Source organism: Xenopus laevis, chromosome 7L, assembly GCF_017654675.1.
Source record: "Xenopus laevis strain J_2021 chromosome 7L, Xenopus_laevis_v10.1, whole genome shotgun sequence".
Lineage (NCBI taxonomy): Eukaryota > Metazoa > Chordata > Amphibia > Anura > Pipidae > Xenopus > Xenopus laevis.
In genome coordinates, this window is record NC_054383.1 from 96623435 (window position 1) to 96644424 (window position 20990).

The 20990-nt window shown below is 39.3% G+C and overlaps 2 protein-coding genes across 7 annotated transcripts; both read left to right on the forward strand.

Annotated features, from left to right (window-relative positions):
* The first annotated feature begins 2842 nt into the window (after positions 1–2842).
* On the forward strand, positions 2843–12481 carry ccnl2.L (cyclin L2 L homeolog). 4 transcript variants are annotated; one of them, XM_018224640.2, is made up of 11 exons: positions 2843–3181; positions 5574–5648; positions 5824–5933; positions 6295–6415; positions 7226–7290; positions 8706–8805; positions 9515–9619; positions 10112–10250; positions 10334–10451; positions 10615–10710; positions 11360–12481. In XM_018224640.2, exons 1-11 carry the CDS (start codon positions 2945–2947, stop codon positions 11697–11699), a joined length of 1506 nt encoding a protein of 501 aa, XP_018080129.1. In that variant the 5' UTR covers positions 2843–2944; the 3' UTR covers positions 11700–12481.
* A 4037-nt stretch (positions 12482–16518) lies between these two features.
* On the forward strand, positions 16519–20764 carry aurkaip1.L (aurora kinase A interacting protein 1 L homeolog). 3 transcript variants are annotated; one of them, NM_001096818.1, is made up of 4 exons: positions 16519–16568; positions 17729–17827; positions 18537–18979; positions 20181–20764. In NM_001096818.1, exons 2-4 carry the CDS (start codon positions 17776–17778, stop codon positions 20277–20279), a joined length of 594 nt encoding a protein of 197 aa, NP_001090287.1. In that variant the 5' UTR covers positions 16519–16568; positions 17729–17775; the 3' UTR covers positions 20280–20764. The 3 variants fall into 3 exon arrangements, with proteins under 3 accessions (NP_001090287.1, XP_018080147.1, XP_041424533.1); XM_018224658.2 differs by lacking the exon at positions 16519–16568 and adding an exon at positions 16572–16769 and having other exon boundaries at positions 20181–20755; XM_041568599.1 differs by lacking the exon at positions 16519–16568 and adding an exon at positions 16579–16603 and having other exon boundaries at positions 20181–20755.
* The last annotated feature ends 226 nt before the right edge of the window (positions 20765–20990 follow it).

Genomic DNA, 20990 nt, shown 5'->3' on the forward strand with positions numbered 1-20990 from the left:
AAATTAAAAATGATTAATTTAGTCTACTAAAGCCATGAGAACAGTAAAGATATTCATACATCAGCTCAATGCAAAGAAGATCTTGGCAATCGTTCTTTACCCATCTGTTTCCTGCCATGTAGCTATTCCCATAAGTGTGACAACATACAGCTTTAGTAGGTGATCAAAGTCCTAGAACATTATACCGTAGCTATTCTACTGTATTGGATTGCTCGTATGATTCTGAGGCATTAAAGTTCCCTTTAAGAACAGTGTGTGAAAGGAACTGCTTTGGTTATTGTTTTTTCTGAGAATTTTCCAATGAGATTCACCAATAGAGACGGTGACAGCCATTGGCACTGTATCTGTAAATAGTGCAAGACAAAGTGTTACTGTATTTCTTATTCTTTTGGAAATGAAATGACATCTGATTGCTAACAATTCACTCCAAATTTAAATATGTTAAATGCTACTTTAAATTGTCATATACCTACTGCGGTTCAGTGTGCGAATTAAAGGTACATTCTGGCTAAGGACACAGTAATAACTGCCACCGGCAATTCACATACTGTAATTCATCTGCCTGCATCAAGGCAAGTCCACCTAAGCAACCTTTTAGCATATTACATATTGGCCTATTAGCTTTTTCAAATTTGTTTTTATTTTATGTATTTATTTTTTACTTATTTGCAATTTAAAATGTTATCTAGCAACCAGACAAACGATGAAAAAAAACACAACCGCACATTTACTATAGAATACTATTGTCCAAATCATGCTAAAAGTTAATTTAAGGAGAATGACCCCTACACCAACCATACTGCCTATCTTCTGCTCCAATACTTTAGGTGCACCATGCAACCCCATTACTGTCCAGGGTGCGCCCTCATCCCCATTGTTTTTTACTGGGTGTAGCATACTCCTAAAACATGCTGTGAATTGATGCTGAAGGTGTATTCATAACCCCAAAGCACACCATCAGCTCCTCTATGTTTTGGGTTTATGGGCCATCTTTAGCTTAGTAACCCATCATACTGGAGCACACAGCAAACCTTGACCCAATGTGCACTGAGGCTTGCACTGCACCCCCAACTCTGTAGTGTACTGGAGTTCACGACACAACATCCAACGTAGAGGTACTCTCAATGGACATTTGATTGTCTTGCGTGTCTGAGTGGATTTATCCATAAACTTTACTTAGGGTTGCCACCTTTGCTGATGGCTAAACCTGAACACGAGGGGCCAGGGCAGATAGCATTGGGAGTGGGGCAGTGATGTAGGAACAGGCATGATGACATAAGAGTTGGGAACAGTTTTCACAATGTTTTAAAGTGTTGATACCCAGTTCAAAACCACACAGGTGACAACCCTATCTCTAGCTATATTCTGCTTAATGAGTAAGCCCAATCCTTTAATTACAGGTATGAGATCTATTATACAGACCGAGGTGGACCAGGCAAGCCGGGCGCCCAAGGCAGCCCAGCTGCCAGCTCGCCCCCTCCCTTCCCCCATCACATGCGCAATAACTACGCTGGTGCGCATGCGCAGTAACGACGCTCGCACATGCGCAGTAGCGCTGCTCGCACTCATGCGCAACATTGTTCGGGGCACATACCGTACGCTGAATTCCAGGTGAGTCCGGTCTAGGGGTAGGCAGAAGAGGTAGCTGCCCAGCTCCCCCTAATCGTTGCGCCCTAGGCATCTGCCTCTTCTGCCTACCCCTAGTTCCGGCCTTGTATACAGAAATCAGTTACCCAGAAAGCTCTGAAACACAGCAATACTAATTTAGAAAAAATATATTTTTGATTAATTTGCTTTTTTTTGTATCTGTAATAATAAGAAATGAACAGCACTTGATAGTAACTAAGCCATGTTGAGGTGAGTATGTTGGTATTTAAATGTTTTTCCTATATTGACCAGATTATTGTTCGGGTTTTTTTAAGGGCTGAACTCCACGGCGCGGCTTGTTCTGATCCAACGCGATGAGAGGAAGTGGATGCAATGACACAGATGCACCGAATATAATGGAAGTAATAGGAATGTTGGACCTACAAGCTGCGTGCATCCGACACAACTGTAAGTTGCGAACGCCACACGTCTTCATCCGACAGTCATGTCCGATGCACGCAGTTTGGAGGTCCGACATTCCTATCACTTCCATTATATTCTGCGCATCCGGCGCTAGGGTTGCCACGTGTCCGGTAAAAATGATGCTTGATGTCAATGTTATTAATAGGAAAAAACTGCAAGACTATAGGAAAGCCGTTATTTTTTTCCAGAAAGGTGGCAACCCTATCCGGCGCCTTGCATCTACTTCCTCTCATGCGTCGGTTTGGAACGTCGATCGGAACAAGGGATGAGCCTGTGGAGTTCAACTCTGAGGCTGAAAACCCAGTTCAGACCCAAACAAGCCTTACAAAAACCGAACTGTTCGGGTCAAAAGCGAACAGGTGGCTACCCTAACTTTACTCAAGGAGCCCATGTAATCTGTGAGAGAATGTGTGAAATTCCTAATACTAACACTAAAGTATAAAGCACAACTGAACACATGATATAAGGATAGTGAAGACTGTTTATTAACTTTTTTTTAATCATATTCCGCTCTTTTACAACTGGAGCTAAATGTAGACACTGGTATCAAGACAAACCGGTGTTTCCTGTAAACAGACTTCACCTCCCACCCACAAACGTGTCATACAGCAGGTGACGTCGTCCTTTATTTTTGGTGCCTCCTGTTTATGTCACTCTTGCGGAAATGGGAGGAGTTTACGAAATGCAGCCGGGGGCACAGATTCTGACGTCAAAGGCGTTCTCGGAGCACAAAGAATGAATCGACAGGCTGGTCAGCCAATCAATGTAGAAGCGGTACGTATAACACCCAATTGGAGCGCAGCGGGGGAGGCGCCGGCATTTTCTAAAGAGAAGACTGGGAGCACACGGTTGCGCCGGCTTGCAAACTAAGTTAATGGAAGAAAAGAAGATGGCTGCTAATTCCAGCGCTGTCCCTTCCGACGGAATTCTTATCGGTGATAAGGTTTACTCGGGTGTGATGATCTCGTTGGAAAATTGTCTGATACCTGAAGAGAGGTGCGCCATGACGCCGTCCATCGTGGATGGTTTAGACGTGAACACCGAAACCGACCTTCGCTGTGTAGGCTGCGAGTTGATCCAGGCAGCCGGCATTTTGTTGCGACTTCCGCAGGTAGGTGCCCTGTGACCTGCTAATGTGTAAAGGCGATGGAGTGTTCTGCCGTGAGGCGCTATGTGTACAGCTGTCGGCACAGTGGATGTGTTTGGCCTGTACTGCGGCCTAGTTTGGGGGGGCGAAGCCTGAGCTGGAGTTTCAAGACGCACAATGCGTCGCTCTGAGAATGTATGGCTCAGGCGGGTTTAGGCAGGCGTACTAGTCGCTCTATCCTATCAGTTGTAAATACATTGTTTATACAGTTAATGTGTTTTATATTGATAGTACCGCATGTGATGTCACTGATTTTGGGACCTGCGTTATTAGCCCGAGTGCTTCTTTACTAACAATGGCCCTCACACTCTTGCCACAGCTTTCTACGTCAACCTGGCTGTGAGACATATAAATAGATATTAGTGTGTGTATAATCATAATCTTTTATGCAAACCCCGAGCCTACACTTTGCTTTATGAATATATTCTCTCGGGCAGTGCTTGAAAGAGTTTTAGAACGGTTCAACACTAAGTTTTTCATCTCTTTATCTTCTTAAAGCGTGAGTTTCCTTGCTTGGCCATTTAGATTGTAAGCTCTGATGAACAGAAGTAATTTGGGTTCACTGCACCGCAAGAATAGGTTGCCTTTTTTTTTACTTATGGAATATGGCCTCTTACTTTAGTTCTGAGTCTGGTTTACATGCCTGGGGGATGAATTGGGAATCTGTGGGGCTTGATAGATTTATTTGTGGATAGAAACATCAGCCGGTCGAACTAAGTTAGTCTAAAATCACCGAGGGTTCTTAGTAGTTTGGCACCCCAGTAATTCTAGTCACTATTACACCAGGCCAGTGCCTTTTCAAATAATGTACCACAGTCTTCCCTTATATCCCCCTGAGTGAGCAGGTTCACAGAGCACTTGCTTAGTACAGGGGTTACCTGGGTTAAACTGCAAAATATGGATTTATGGGCCCAATCAGTGGTTGGGGGGGAAGCAAATTACTGGGCGGTGTATTGAAGGGGCAACAACGTATGTGTTTAAACTGGAAATGACAACCCAGCACAATTGCTCAGACAGGTTGTGTAAAAAATAAAAAAAACATAACTAGAATGTGCCAGTGCCTTGGACTGTTATAAATATAAAGGGAATGTGCAAAGTTTTGGGTTTTTGTTGTTTTTTTTTTTTTGAGGGGGAGGGGACAAGATATTTGAAAAATCCACTTCCTGCTTGCTGCTTTCCCAAAGCTGTACCAGGTAGTTGATGGACACTGCATTGTACAGCAGGAATTAGGTGGAACTGAAGCATGTCTTTGTGAATGCCGGTCTGTGGTTGGCAGGGACCCTTTGTACATGCCCACCCCTCATTTGAAACACGTAACAGTTCGGAAGCACTGGGTGCCTGTCTTAAACCTCATTGGCCAACATTGGCAATTTGATAATGATTTTTGTTTTCTGCATATGCGCTGGTACAAAATTTAAGTGCTGGCCAGAGGTCAGACTGCCAAAGCACAAAATAGCAGGACGTTTCTGGTTTATATACAGGGTGTGTGGTTTGGGGGCCAGCTCTCATGGTAGGAGTTACGGCTTTCTAATTCTTGAGACCTTATTCCAGCTGTCGGCTAAAGAGCAAAAGACCTATGGGTTCAAGACTGCTAACCACTAACTGTAGATGTGCTGTTTCTGCTTCAGTGTTGTAGATCCTGGGTATAATAATGCATCTACATTTTAATGTATGAATTTATTTTCAGACCTGTTTATGAATCGAACATACCGTTCCTTCCTCTTTTTTTTTTTGATCACTGACTCATTTGCCGGTATAATGAGCTCTGTGTAATGTTACTAGGAAACCAAGATGAGTTTGAAATGCTTGGGAGGGGGAAGTATACACGTGTATCATGATGTAATTGAGAAGTGAACTGCCCTTTGTTCCACTGCTGGGAAGCCAGCCCTTCCCAGTCTAGCAGGAACATGCGTCATGTACTCTTCACTTTATCATTTACATTATACTAAACTTTTTTGACCTTGCTGACAAGGAATTTGGTAATCTGTAATGATCTGTTTGGTACCCAGCTTTCCATCAATGTATGTGTGTTGTATTTTTTTCCTAAATGCTTTTTTTCATAGACTTTTGTTAAGTATATAGATGCTTTGGTACTGTATTTATAGTTTGGTAACATGCACTTAAATAGGTTCTAGTTAGTAACACACACTTAAAATGCCTAAAGTAGTTCTGTCTTCCATTGTTCCTAATTGTATGTTATGAATTTGTTTTTCTGGAAGATTACTGTGCATGCAGTTATAAAGACGAAAAATGCAGTTTTTAGAATAATTCTGTATGTTTTGATAGACTTTTCCTTAAAACATAAACAAACCATCCCTTATTTTTGGTATCTTTATTTATTTATTTATTTCACTAGGTGGCCATGGCTTCAGGACAGGTGTTGTTTCAACGATTTTTCTACACAAAATCTTTTGTAAAACATTCAATGGAGGTAAGCATATGCATCCAACAACCTTGGTTTGATTTTCTGAACTTAGCAAATATTTCCGTAACTAACATAGTAAAGGTTCAAATCTTTGTGGTTTCTCTTTTCATCATATGACCTAATGGCTACATAGTTAGCTTATTGTTACCATAAGTTTTTGTTTTTTTTTCCCCACCAACAGCATGTTGCAATGTCATGTGTGCATTTGGCATCTAAAATTGAGGAGGCTCCAAGGCGCATAAGGGATGTGATAAATGTGTTTCACCGCCTTCGACATTTACGTGAGAAGCAGTAAGTCCCCACATAAATGGATTTTTTTTTCTTATACATTTTAAAGATTCGTGGATCACTAATGTCCCTATGTTAATTCAAAGGCTGTCATTTCACCATTTAGCACAAAAAGTCATGCATTTTGTCCTTTGCAGCAGCCCATTATCCACTGTAAAAAAAAATAAATGTATTCATATTTTCCAGAAGTGAAGTCCTTTCCATCAGCCTATATTCAATATCAAAACCATAGACCTGTAATTGTTTCTGTGCTAATGTAGTGCACATTTAACCTATAGAATATAGTATTTTCCAGCCTTCATTTTTGTTCTACTTATGTTCCATTCTCCACTTTTGTTTAATTATGTGTATATTACCTTTGCAGGAAGCCAACACCATTAATTTTGGACCAAGAATATGTTAATTTAAAGAATCAAATAATAAAAGCCGAGAGACGAATCTTAAAGGAACTGGGCTTTTGTGTGCATGTGAAGCATCCACATAAGGTGTGTATAGATTTGCGCCTCTAACCAATTGTCTTGTAACTGAAACTTCTGAATTTTCTGAAGGAGAACTAAAGCCTAACTAAAGAAGTAATCTAGAAATGTTATACATTGTGTTTTGGGCATTTGTACCAGTACCTAAGACAACCACAGCCCTTTAGCAGGGAAGATCTGTGTCTCCAAAGATGCTCCAGTAGCTCCCCATCTTCTTTTCTGCTGATTCACTGCACATGCTCTGTGCTGATGTCACTTGCCGAGCTTAGGGACCCACTCACAATAAACTGTTTATACAGAATAGAAATATCAATATAGGGCTGGTTAGTAATTAATACAGATAATTAATACATATCCACTCAAACTACTGTAATTAGCATCAGAATTTAACAATCAGCCCTGTAGCATCAGCTTATATTACAGGCCAACCTAATTTTCAGATGGTTAATTTGTGACGACCCCTAAGATCAGCTGCTCAGAGCCCACTGAGCATGTGAGTGACGCAGACACTTTCCAAGATGGTGACCCCCTGTGACAAGTTTGAAGTCCTGGATTATTGCTGCTATTGAGAAGCTGAAACTTTAGGCTGGTGCAGTAATTTCAGTATATAAAATATGGGATTTTTAGGTTTCAGTTCTCCTTACAGCGCTGCAAAATCATGTTGGTGCTAAATAAATACATAATAATAATAAAAAGTTTGTTTTTGAAAATGTCATAAGTGTTGTGGGGCAAGGGCTTTCTAAAATTTGATTGTAGTGATTTTTAACGTCATGCAATACAGAGATTAATTGGATTTCTTATGTGTTCTGTCTTTTTCAGATAATAGTTATGTATCTCCAGGTGCTGGAGTGTGAACGTAATAAACATCTGGTCCAGACTTCATGGTAAGTGTCTAATGTAGATAATTGTGACTTAATTGTTGAACTTTTCTGTGGCTTACAGGGCTGTAGGACTATAGACAGCAATACGGTATGTATCTTGCTGGCATTAAGTTCTCACAATCACAGCGGTTTCCCACTGGTCACTCAAGACCCGAGTACTACTGGCTGAAGGGAAATGCTGCTCAGTAATCTCTTCTGCTTTCCCCTCTATTTGGAGTGATGAGCACTGTTCGAGTGCTGCTAACCTGGAAGATGACATGTTTGCTTCTGTCAAGCCATGCATATTATTGGCATTTATAAACTGATACTTGTGAGAGGCTGGCTTAGGTTCTGTACACTTTCTGATATTTTGGGTATTTGATTTTAAAATATCAGTAAGGAAAAAAATTGCGGATAAGCAAGTTGTTCTATCTTGTATGCTTTATCACAAAGGGTGGGGATGTGTTATTTTCTGGGATACTCTGACTGCTATGTCTGGTACTTTGTAATCATAGGATGGAGAGCCTGTTTTAACTTTTGTTTTCTGTACTCTTTTGATCAAAGGCTAGCCTCTGAGGGTAAGTGACTAAGACTTCTCCTCTGCTGTCCAAGCGCTTTGGTGCAGGGATAGCTGCCGTCTTCAGTCAATCCCAAGCAGGTTCCCCAGAAAGAAGGCTACCTCTGGTCAGGTGGTATACATACAGCGGAGCAATGTGGCTGCGGCTTTACTTGGTTTCATATTTCTATTCTGTTGAATATTGTTAAATATTTACAGTGTTTCTTTTAGAATGCAATACATGTTAAACCTTTTATCATGTTTTGTATATTTGGCTCAATGTTTGTCTCCACTGAAACCCATTTTTATTCCCTCTCCCTATGGAGTACCAGCAAAGCCTCTAACGTGCTGCTACATTTCTTTTCGTATTCATAATTGTGAATGCTTACTAGTCACATGAGTTCATTTTAACAAAGCATTTTTTGTACAATTTAGACATTAAATTATTTTTTCAGTATTAATTTGAGTCTTATTAACGTACTAAGTTTTTGTTAAAGCTGCTGATGTGAAGTGATTATCACTACGCCCATGTGCTTGTTTACTTTGTACTTCAAAAGCTCTTCATGAAAAAACATTTGATAAACTGGACATTTTTGGCATTGAGAATTGACCTTTCTACAGCTGCAGAAAACTGCTAGACAGAGTGGTGTACACTTATTCTGGTGATCTGTAACCTCATTATTTGTTTAATTTTTTTTTTTTTTTTTGGCCTTTTTAAAATGCAAATAGAAGTTAAACTAGGTTCTCCATCCAATACAGTTTATACTTTCTGCACACCCTCTTTATCTTGCTGAAGTTACTAGTTTGCATTCAATTAGATTATTTCTAGAAGGCCTGTTAACTAGCCTACTAAAACTGCAGATTTTTATTTTTTTCCCCCCAGGAACTACATGAATGACAGTTTGCGTACTGATGTCTTTGTGAGGTTCAATCCAGAAAGCGTTGCCTGTGCTTGCATTTACTTGGCTGCTAGAACACTAGAGGTTAGTGACTCCTTTAAGGATTTTCCATAACCCCCGTATTTAATAGGGATCACTAATGTTCAAGACGTGGGTTATATTTTACTATAGACTAAAATCTAGTTTGGTAATTTGCCAGCATTTGAAAGTGTTTGAAATATGTCTGGCTGCCAACTATTAGTCAAGCTAGAACTCCGTGCCCATGAACTTTGCACGCTGAAAGTTCTGTTAATGGATTTTATCTAACTATAGTTGTGTTGTGTAGCATAAAATGCTTTTATTTAAATTTTCCTGTCTTCTGATTAGTATAAAGTAGGCAAATGTGAGCCATGTTAGAATGCTAAATGAAAGATACATGTACTACACATTGACTGGCTGTGTAACAGAACTTTATAGCTGGCGTTCTATATGCTATTCTAAATAGTCATACATTTCAGTGGTCAACAGTAGTCTACTTCTAGTCAAGTTATCCGTTTCTACCACCTGGTTATAATATAATTCATATAAAACTGCTGCGCTGCAGACATAAGAATTACTAGTAGCTCATGATCTACATATATCTGTTCTCATTGTGTACTGCTCCCCCTGTCAAATAGCACAATCTGCATTGTTAGAAAAACAGAGCTCTTTAATAACTTGAAACAGCCTAAAACGTTCCTTCATAACCATTATTTGAAACAATTGCTATGAAATTGTGTATGTGCTTACAGTTAATCTTATGTTTCTTTCTTAGATCCCTCTACCCAATCATCCTCACTGGTTTTACTTGTTTGGTGCATCAGAAGAGGATATAAAGGAGATATGTCTACAAATTCTTAGACTTTACACCCGAAAAAAGGTAAAACATAACATTTTTTTGTTTTCTCCCCAATGACTTTTGTAAAATCTGCTTTATCCTTAAAGGAACAGTAACGTCAAAAAATAAGTGTTTTAAAGTAATGAAAATATAATGCAGTGTTGCCCTGCACTGGTAAAACTGCTGTTTGCTTCAGAAACTCTACTATTGTTTATATAAATAAGCTGCTGTATAGCAATGGGGGCAGCCATTCAAAGGAGAAAAGGCTCAGGTTACATAGCAGATAGCAAATTAGCTCTGTCTGTCTAATGGTGTTATCTGTTATCTATTAGTTAACCTGTGCCATATAGCCATTTTTCAATTTCCACCATTGCTTTACAGCAGCTTGTTTATATGAACTTTCATTTTTTGGTGTTACTGTTCCTTTAACCGTTTGGCAAACTGGCATATAAAGAGCATATATATACTTGCCACATTTGCTCATGGAATACAGGTCATTAAAAATATTCTAAGCCATGTAATATCTTTTTTCAGGCAGATCTTACTCTTCTTGAAAGTAAGGTGGAGAAAAGAAAACTTTTTATTGAGGAAGCTAAAGCAAAGGCAAAAGGACTGCTGCCTGATGGAACACCTCTTTTAGAGAGTGCTCCAGAATTTTCACCCTTGAAAAATGGTAATTTCGTCAACTAATTTTTTTTTTTTTTTTTGTATGTGTGCTTTGATCTTTCAGTAATTAAATTATCTTCATTTTTGCAGACTCCCCAAATGAATTAAAAGCAAACAAGCATTCACCTTTCTCTGTTCATGCTCTGAAAAACTGTAAAAGGAAAGTTGATGGAACAAAACGACCAACATCATCCAGTCCTGTCAACGGGTATGTTTAACATATTTGCGTTTTTATAACTTTAACTATCTGAGATGTGGAGAGCCTTTTTGTTAACAAAATTTGGTGTATTTGTTATTAGTACATATATGCATTAACATTTTTCTCAATTGTTAAACTTTGCAGCCTGTGACTTCATCTTTATTTCTTTTAGTAGAGTGTCCAAAGGAAGAGAAAGCCGAAGTGGCAGCAGAAGTAGAGATCAGAGCTACTCACGTTCTCAATCTAGGTCCCAGTCACCTAAAAGAAGGTAACTTTTTTATATTTCCTAGACCACAAAAATACTTCTGTTTCTTATATAATGATACACCAACAAATTGAGCAGATGCTAACCCCTCCATAAAAGACTTAATCAAATCTGAAGTGTAATCTGCATATTCAAAATAAAGGGGGTGGAATTGCTTTAAAAATGTTGCCAATCATTTAATGTTTGTCACAGCATTATATTTGATGTTTTATGTTTGCTTTCTGTTCTGCTGTACCGATAACCAGTGATTTATTCTCGTTATTCTGCTTTCTCTTCTTTTCAATTTATTACCAGTTTCCCCAAATAGGCATTTATTTTCAATTAAGATATTCTCACTAACACGTCTGGTTGGTCCTGCAGAAGTCTCTGCTCTCAAAGCTTTAATTCTACTGGTTCCTTTCATTGTTGATGAATGCCTAAACAAATTGATTCCTAGAAGTACAGACTGACTTGCTTTTATTGTCTGTTATTGGAGGGGTGGGGGGGTTTACAGTTGCAAGATTCACATTGTGAAACAAATATGTACACTTATTTGATCCAAGTGTCACAACTAGCTGGCATTTTATTTGTTTAATGTTAGGATGATGTGCCAAAAGTAGGCTCTGTATTCTAAAAGCTATATAGTAAAACATTTTTACTTTTAATTTCACAGGAAAAGTGAGAGTTATTCTCCATCCAGCGATTCAAAGTCTCGCAGTCCTTCAAGAAGCCGAAGTGACTCTCCGCCTCACAAACCAAACCATGGCTCTTACAATAGCACAAAAGGCCATATGTATGGGAAAAGCAGTGATTATAAATACCAGGGACACAAGAGAAGGTCTCGTAGCAGGAGCTCCTCACCCTCTCACAGTCGTTCCCGTGATAGTTCAGACTCTGGAAAATACAAGAAAAAAGACCACTACTACAGACGAGAGCGTTCTCGGTCTTATGACAGAGTTAGCCACAGAGGCCGTGACAGGGAATATCACAGCAACAGTCATCACAGAAGATAAAACTCACACTGGACATTTATTCTATGTTGCTCTGGCATTTCTCACCTCTGAATGAAATAATGTGCCAAGTTTAATTGCTGCAGGAAAAGTTGTATATATTTGTATATCTAATTTGTTGGAAAACTACACGGCAGTGATGACAACCTATGGTGCTAGCTAATAAAACAGTGCAGTGGCTTTTACTAGGCCTTTAACATTTTATTGGAAAAATGGCTGTCTTGCTGCTGTGTGATCCTGCAGATTGTTAATCAAAGGAACGTAGCGGATGCAGTTTATATTTTTGATAAGCATTCAAGAAAGAAGGGAATTCTGATTTTTATAGCAAGTGGTATACTTTCCCTTTGTACCAATACATTTAGAAATGTAAAACCCATTCTTAATGCAGAGTATGCCTATATTAGGTTATACCCAAAGATTGATCTTGCAATGGGAACATGACCTTATGCATCACTTTGGTCTGTTAAATATCTGCTTGTTACTTACCTGAATGAATAAGCACCACCCCTTCTCCAAATATTCTGTAAAGTATTTTTGCTTTTTTTTTTTTTTTTTAATATTAAAAGCCGCGTGCAGGCCACGGGCAGTCACATTTCATTTTTCAACGGTTTTATTGTCCTAAAACAATGCAGGTGTACTCAGGATATTGATAGCTTAAAGAATGTTAACAGCTGTCATTCTGCTTGTATAATAGCTGTTAAAAACCAAGCACAGCCATGGTTTATATCAGTTTTATTGGTATCCAAGCTGTATTTCTCAGTTTCATTAAAATATGAAATTTTCTATTTGCTGTTTTGGTTTCTGCCTTGTTATAGCCGTTTACACCTGTCCTCCAGATATATTATCCAACCGGTCTGTATTGATTAAATCAGGCATGTCAAATGACAGTGCTGAAAATCAGTAGGGAATATTCAATGGGGGGGTTGCAATTTGTTTTATTACAGAGACAAAGGAAATCATTTTTAAAAAAAATATATATTTGACGGGACTTTCCTGTGATTCTGAACTTTCTGTATAACTGGTTTCAGGATAATGGACGCCATGCCTGTATGATAAAGAGCTTAATTAACATCTTTACAAAAGTTCCAGTTTGTTAGATCCCTGTTGCTAAATATAGGCTTGCACAGATGATACGGAACCATTTTCAGGGCTTGCAGGCTTGGTAGTTGGCATCTTTCAAGTAAGCCTAGTTTGTTCCCTGTTCTGTCATTCAGGTCACCACCGGTTGAAAAGGCAGGATCCCAGACCCAGTTCAATGTTTCAGCTGGAAAGTTTGAGGAATACAATAATTTTTTTAGGCATACAAAACAATACTTACAATGATATACGGATCCACTGACTTTTTGGTGATCTTGCAATTTGGCCAGCTTATGAAATTTCCTTGATCTGGACGGGAAATGCATTTTTATTTTTCTTAGAAAACAGGGAAGTTGTGAATGGCTCCGGGTGACTTTAAGATTCAATGTGCATCTTACAGCTTTAATAATGGAAAACATAAACTTAAAGGAAAAAAATCCCCTACCCTCCATTGGCCCCTGCTTTCTTTCTCCTTAGTACCTTACTTGAAAAAGTTTCCCTGGCATTAACCTTGCCATATTCATGAAGGGTAGCGCAGCTGAGCTCTTGGGTGTCATCTTCGGATCCTCTTCTTTTCCTTTGGCAATCTTCAAAGTTTTCCAGTGCTTGAGCAGTAGGCACGCATGCCAGACTGGCTCCAACTGCGCATGTATGAAAAACCTGTGTTGGCGCTCACTTCCATGAGCAATTAAAACATGGCACCCAAGAGCTCCACTGCGCTACGCTGTATTAATATATCAATGTTAATCCACATTTTACAGTGTCACAATTGTATGGAATTTACATAATGGCACAACAGTTATTAATGGGTTGCACTTGTGTTTGGGGTGGCAGCCCGGTGGGCCTTGGATACCCGAGTCCGACACTGGGTGTAACTACAGATGAAGGAGACCCTGTGGTCACGGTGGGCCAGTGAAAAGGTGGGTCTGTTTCCCCTATAGCAGGGCTGTCCAACTGGCGGCTGTGGCCCCCCACATATGCTGTGTCTGCTTACCATATGTAATATTTAAAAGGTATCACTACAGAGATTAACTAGACCCTGCATTGTTTAAACCTCAAATTCTGACTAATCCCCTGTATTGTTCACACTTGTGACACCTCTATTGTTTATATCCTAAAGGTCTGTACTATTCACACCTGAGATCCAGACTGAAACTGCCACATTGTTCTCCTGTTCACATTTTATACAAAATGCTAATGGAGCACCAACACTGTGTCACTGTATGTAGTACATATTAACTTTCCCTGTCTCCTGCTCTGTTCTGCCTTCCCTCCCTGTGTGCGCCATTCTCTGCTTGCCCAGTGCTGCTTGTGTGGGCCAATCTCTGCTTACTCAGTGCTGCTTGCGTGTGCTATTCTCTGCTTGCCCAGTGCTGCTTGCGTGTGCCAATTTCTGCTTACTCAGTGCTGCTTGCGTGTGCCATTCTCTGCTTACTCAGTGCTGTTTGGGTGTGCCATTCTCTGCTTGCTCAGTGCTGCTTGTGTGTGCCATTCTCTGCTTGCTCAGTGCTGCTTGTGTGTGCCATTCTCTGCTTGCTCAGTTCTGCTTGTGTGTGCCATTCTCTGCTTACTCAGTCCTGCTTGTGTGTGCCATTCTCTGCTTGCCCAGAGTTGCTTGTTTGTGCCATTCTCTGCTTACTCAGTGCTGCTTGGGTGTGCCATTCTCTGCTTGCGCAGTGCTGTTTGGGTGTGCAATTCTCTGCTTGCCCAGTGCTGCTTGGGTGTGCCATTCTCTGCTTGCCCTATGCTACCTGTGAAATGTAAGCCTGTAAGGGGTTTATTCTTGGGGTTATTAGCATTTGGAAATTGTTGTTAAGGGCCCCTAAAGTGTTTAATCATGTGTTGGGAGGTTGTTGTATTATCCACAGGGGAGGATGAGGCATATGGATTTAAGGGTTGTTATAACATAAAATAAAGACATTTTTCAATTGCTTTTCATCTCAATTTAAGTTTAAAGTTTAATTTTCCTGTCTCCGGATTCAGTCTGGCAGCTCAGTAATTTAGGTGCAGATTTTGAACTGTAACAATTTGCTACATTAGCTGATACATTTCTCAGCAGTATCTCTGGAGTATTAGCAACTATTGTATCAATTCTAACAGCTGCCTTTAATATAACTAAGGGATTCTCCTCAGCAGGGACAAAGATAAGAAATGTATCCACTACTAAATGTATCAATTTAGATCAGTTACAGAGTCAGTGACCCCCTTCTCCCAGAGCTGCTTCAGAAAGACATAAAAAGGTGAAAAATGAAAGTTTACACTTTATTATTAGAAAAATGGTCACAAATAGAAAACAGAAAGTATGTTGAAAAAGTCATTTCTGGTGGACAATCTGAAAACAAGGGAACTGAAAAAAGTGTTGGAAGATGAACAACCCCTTTAAATATTTATGAATATCTACAGTCAAACATTATGAATGTGCTTCTAGGGGCCCCGAAAGGCAACAGTACAACCAGACACAGACTGGCTGTAACATTGGATTCATCTTATAAAATTCCACTCAACAGCATATTATTATTACTGTGCATTAATATACAATAGAACCCCTATTATATTTTTTTCTGGGGACCAGGAAAACAATGTAGCATTCAGGGAAATGTGTTAAAGCAAATTATTCCTCAAAATATTCAAATACAATATTTACTGTGTTAATGACAAGAGGTTAAAGTTGAAGGAAAGGGTAAAACGAAGTAAGCTTTATCAGAAAGGCCTATATAAATACACCAGTAAACCCTCAAGGTAATGCTGCTCTGAGTCCTTGACAAAAGAAACACTGCATTTCTTTCTTTCTATCGTGTACACATGGGCTTCTGTATCAGACGTTCTGTTTTCAGCATAAACCTCCAGGGCTAGGGCTTGAGCATGCTCCGTTTGCTCCTCCTTGCTGTAAATTGAGCCCAGGGCTATGAGTGAGCAGGGAGAGTCTCAGGCACGAAATGATGTCACACCAAGCAAATATGGCAGCTGTTATCCTAAACAAACAGAGAGAGCTGTTTACTCAGGTATGGTGAAGCATTCTAATGAATAAATATAGTGTTCTAGCTTGCACTATTGTGGCTAATCTATTCGGCAATAAACGGTCTGGTAGCTTTCCTTCTCCTTTTTAAGCATTGCAGCATTAATATTACACTATGGGGAGGGGACTGACCCCATCTAAAAACAAATGCTCAGTAAGGCTACAAATGCATTGTTATTGCTACTTTTTATTATTCATCTTTCTTTTCAGGTCCCCTCTTATTCATATTCCAGTCTCATTCAAATCAATGTATGGTTGCTAGGGTAACTTGAACCCTAGCAACCAGATTGCTTAAATAGAAATCTCGAGAGCTGTTGAATAAAAAGCTAAATAACCCAAAACCCACAAATAATAAAAAATGAAAACCAATTTGCAAATAATCTCAGAATGGTGGGGTCTGTTTAGGCCTCTGTGTCAATGCCAGGGCCTATTGGAAATCCCAATCTGGGCCTGGTTGGGGCTAATAGCACCATGCATCTGAAGTAAACATTGCAATGGGAAGGAACCACTTTTTTACTACACTGTTTATATCAAGCACCGCGAGGAAATACTATGCACTGAACTCTGTCCTGCTAGTACAGCTGAATCCATCTCAATGGAACTCTGCTGCTGCTGCAATATCCGCCGTCCGGCTGCAGTGACACACATTGGACACCAGAGGGAGCGCTATCCGTCCGGAACCTTTGCAAGAGCAGCTGCGAGAAAGGGGAATGGTTTGCGGGGAGGACAGGATATCTTTGTAAAAGACGGACGGGGGTCAGACAGTGAGCCTGTCATGTGTAAGCTTAACCATTTGTGAGAAACGCTGTATGGCGTGAGTTTGCATAACAGTGTAAATGTTAGTTAGTTAGTTAGTTAGTTAGTTAGTTAGACCTTTGCTCATATGTTTGACGTGAGTTCATGATTGAAAGCTAGTGGTTGAGGCTTCTGAGAAAATCAAATACCTTCAGGATCGGAGTCCCTGGATAATAGTGCTGGAGGTGTGCCCTTGGGTCAATGTTTTATTAGAGGGTCCTTGGATATAGTTTGTGTTGTGTGTGTGTAAATATAGGGGTCCTGGCTGAAAGCGTGTGGGGTACGTGCATTACACGACTTAAAGGGGGTGCTTCACCTTTGTATAAACTTTTAGTAGGCTATAGTGAGTGATATTCTGACATAATTTGCAATTGGTTTTAATTGTTTATTATTTGTGGTTTTTGAGTTATTTAGCTTTTTATTCAGCAGCTCTCCAGTTTGCAATATCCGCAATCTGGTTGCTAGGGTCCAAATTCCCCTAGCAACCTTACATTGATTTGAATGAGAGACTGGAATATGAATAGGAGAGGGGGGGGTCTGAATAGAAAGGTGAGTAATAAAAAGTAACAATACATTTGTAGCCTTACAGAGCATTTGTTTTTAGATGGGGTCAGCCGTTTGATAGCTGGAGGAAGAAGGCAAATAATTAAACATGATACAACCAATTGAAAAGTTGCTTAGAATTGGCCAATCTATAACATACTAAAAGTTAACCAAAAGGTGAACCACTGCTTTAAGGGACTCACTTATCATACAATGCTTTTTAATTCTGGCTGGGATGATTATAAACAGCTCTAGAGACTCTTACCTGTGATGACAGACTATATTTACATGATCTTGTTGTTCCATTTGATTCCTGCTTCTATTTTTTTTGCAGCAAGTGATTATGTAGGTAATATAGTCCAATTTGAAAGATAAAACTGACCTTGAAAGCATTGTACTGAGGGTTAATATAACACCATTGGTATATAAATTGGCATTTTATGCCAGTTTTCTGTGTGTTTTTGGCTTAACATACATGTTAATGTATTCTAATACCCTATATGACAAAGGCACTACGTTTGCCCATGTGCAGTAAACAATGGCAACCAATAAGAGGTTTGCTTTTAAACAGGTGAGCAGTAAATGTTACCTTGTCTTGCAGGGAGAGATTCCTGATCCTGAACTGACCAAATTACTTCCTCCTCCACTATGTGGCTTACACGGCTAACCTCACGCTTTGCTTCAGCTACAAGACTTGCAGGTAACAACAAAGTACCATGGCAGATTGTCTACAGCCAGGACTTAACATACTGTATATAGAGTTCTATTTGCAATAGGGAATTCATGCTTTTTTATTCTTCATAGCACCATGAAATTCAGGAGTGAATCTAGGCAACCAACTGCAGCTGTATTATATTTAAGAACTCAAAATTCACTTTTTGTGCTGCATTTCACTGTGGTCTGAAGATGTAAAGGAGCAATGTTAATGTTCTGACACCCCAACCAAGCAACCTCAATAAGAGCTGTTTGTATATAACAGTAAAAACTGTTCTGCACATATATGTTTTCATTTGTCTATGTTTCGACAGAGACTGAGTGAGGCTGAAATATAATTTGAGGTCTTTCTGAAGCCACCTTGTTCTAAGGGCTGTAAAGGTTACAGTAAAAAAGTCTGTGTTATTCTGCATGTTATAGAAACTTGGAATTTGACAGCAGAATAGAAGCAATAGGTGTATTTAGACTGCTCATTAAATGCTTTGCTCTGCTTATAGGTTTTTAAATTTGCAAGAAAAGAAAATGACTGTAAACCTTTTAATTTGTTATTTATTTCTTATGGAGGAGCACTGAAAGGAAACTGAATTTAACATTGAACTTTTTAACCACAGCCATGGTGTGCCAGTGCTTTTATATGGAATTTATTTGGTTGACTGCAGGCAAAATTAAATATATCTTTTTATATATCTTTCTAGGATGCCTCGTACCACGGAGTTGCTCAGCGTTTGTGAACCGCAAAATTCTTTGTGCGGGTTACAGCTCTCAACTGACTCAGAGACAGCAGGTTCCCCCACATAACTGGTTGAGCTTTGAACCAGAGCTCGATGACATTCTGGTACCACGCATGATGTCCGTAAGCCCTTTGGAAAGTTTACTTACTAGCCGCTACTCTCTGCCCAAGCCTGAGGCTGTACATTCTCAAATAGAGCCACAGGAGCAAGATAATTCCTATACATGCCCCACACATCAGGATGATAAAGATATTGATGAGAACACAGACCAGCAGAATATAGTGCAATGTAAGAATGTCCTGAAGATTCGAAGGAGAAAGATGAACAAACACAAATACAAAAAGCTGCAGAAGCGCATGAAATTTTTAAAACGTAAGATACAAGATGGACGGAGGCGCAGGCGACAGGTATGGAGCTGTAAATGTAGATAAATATAATGCAACACAATCACATGGTTATGTTTGTCATTAAACAATCCATTCCCATTTGAAACATCTCTATTGCTGTAATACTGTATATGCCTTCAGAGATTACCGTTATATAAATGTTTATATTTCTTTCACAGAAAAGACTGGAAAGTGAGTAGTTGGAATGCTATTTTGGGGCATTTTTGTATAGTCTGCTAAATAATAGCAGTGATCTGTGTCTCATATGTTCAGCTCTCCAGCAATTGAGCCTCACAGTTTCAGGCGTATAGTAGTTCTCTAATGTTATGTTCTGACATGCGGCTAAACATATTGTCAGTTTCCCAGCTGCCCCCAGTCATGCGACACATTCAGCATTTCCATTCTAAAGTGCTGGCTCATTCTGAAAGCACATGACCAGGCAAAATGACCTGAGATGGCTACCGACACACCAATATTACAACTAAAACAAAATACACTTGTTGGATTAGGAATTACATTGTAGAGGGAATTATTTGCAGTGTAAACCGTGTAATTTAGAAATAAAAACTACAACATAAAAATCATGACAGAATCCCTTTAATATCTTGGATTAAAAAAAAGGAATTTAAATTGCAAAAGTGCTTAGAATAGCGCTCTCATCATTTTTACATTCTCTTATTTTAAAGGTTTACTTATCCATTATAGGAGGCACAAACAATCCTACTGGGTTTATTTAATGTTTAAATGATTATTAGACTTGAGTTATGGAGTTTCAAATTACAGAATGTGCCCTTACATGAAAAGCCCCAGATCCCATGCTTTATGAATAACAGGTCCCCTCCCTCTATTTTATGTTCTCTATGTATTTGTGCTATTTGCCTTAATTCTGATGAAGGTGTTATTGACTTTTATTACTGGCTCTGCTAGCCATTTTAGCACTGATATGCACCAGAACAGTTGCCCATAGCAACCAATCAATAATTTGTCAAATAAAACTAAAAATATGATTGGTTGCTAGGGGCAGATGCACTAGTACAATTTAGAAGTTGTTTTAGTAACGAAGCACCCTTGTCTTGTGTTGCTGTCATTGCTCCCCATGGTGGGAGGACAAACATTTCATTATATGCCTTACTAGTAAACTTCTGGATTGAATGACCTTTCTTGATCTGTGTAGCTATTCATTTCTGTCTGTGTAATATTTTTATTGCTCATGTCTTTGCAGGCACGATTTGAGAAAGACTTAAAACGCATCTGGAAGAAGGCTGGGCTAGAGAAAGCACCGGATGGTTGGCAGGTTCCAAAGATCTATGTAAAACATTGATATCGGGGGCATTGAAGAACACGTTGCTTTTATTTTTGACACCTAGAATACAATTATGAGAGGTTTACATGCACCAGTCTGCCTAATGTACAAACTCATGCCAGCAGCAAATTTGCCAGCTACCCTGATACTTCATTGGGAAGAGCAGGCAGGTATTCAAAATGAAAATTCAAAATGAACTCTTCCTAATCACCATGGACCAATTTTATCTTATTATGCCAAATTGACTCTGGCACGCAAATCTGGTACTGGGGAAGAAATCCTGGTGTTTTCAGGATTTGCCTCAATGTGATATCCAGGAATATAGTTCTATTAACTGTAATTTGTAATGTTACATCCAACAGCAGATATGGCCAGTGGACTCCAATTGTGTGCATTTTTGTTGTTCCGTGTTACTGTACTGTAACTTTGTTCCCAGTATAAACTTCTAGTTGTCATAAATGCAAAACTATTCAAATAAATAGTTCATAAAATAACTCTACAAATACAGGCCTCATTATTTTACTTATTGTTCTATGCTGCAGAAGTTCAGATTGATGAAATAAGCAGTATGTATTGCTAACCTGTACTGAAGAGGTGGCACTCACTACAGAATTCATAGTAAAAATTATTATTTTGACTTGTTACTTTTACTCTTTTGAATGGCAGCGCCATTTTGCACTTTACCCCTTATATAGGCTTTATTGGCCCAAGGATTAATAATTGCAAAAT

Bases quoted from the DNA above. Each gene is read 5' to 3' on its own strand.
- aurkaip1.L (NM_001096818.1), top strand. From the start codon at position 17,776: ATGTGGCTTACACGGCTAACCTCACGCTTTGCTTCAGCTACAAGACTT. The intron at 17,828-18,536 runs GTAACAACAAAG...ATATCTTTCTAG, and splicing joins TTCAGCTACAAGACTTGCAG to GATGCCTCGTACCACGGAGT. The intron at 18,980-20,180 runs GTATGGAGCTGT...ATGTCTTTGCAG, and splicing joins GACGGAGGCGCAGGCGACAG to GCACGATTTGAGAAAGACTT.
- ccnl2.L (XM_018224640.2), top strand. From the start codon at position 2,945: ATGGAAGAAAAGAAGATGGCTGCTAATTCCAGCGCTGTCCCTTCCGAC. The intron at 3,182-5,573 runs GTAGGTGCCCTG...TTATTTCACTAG, and splicing joins TTTTGTTGCGACTTCCGCAG to GTGGCCATGGCTTCAGGACA. The intron at 8,806-9,514 runs GTTAGTGACTCC...TTTCTTTCTTAG, and splicing joins TGGCTGCTAGAACACTAGAG to ATCCCTCTACCCAATCATCC.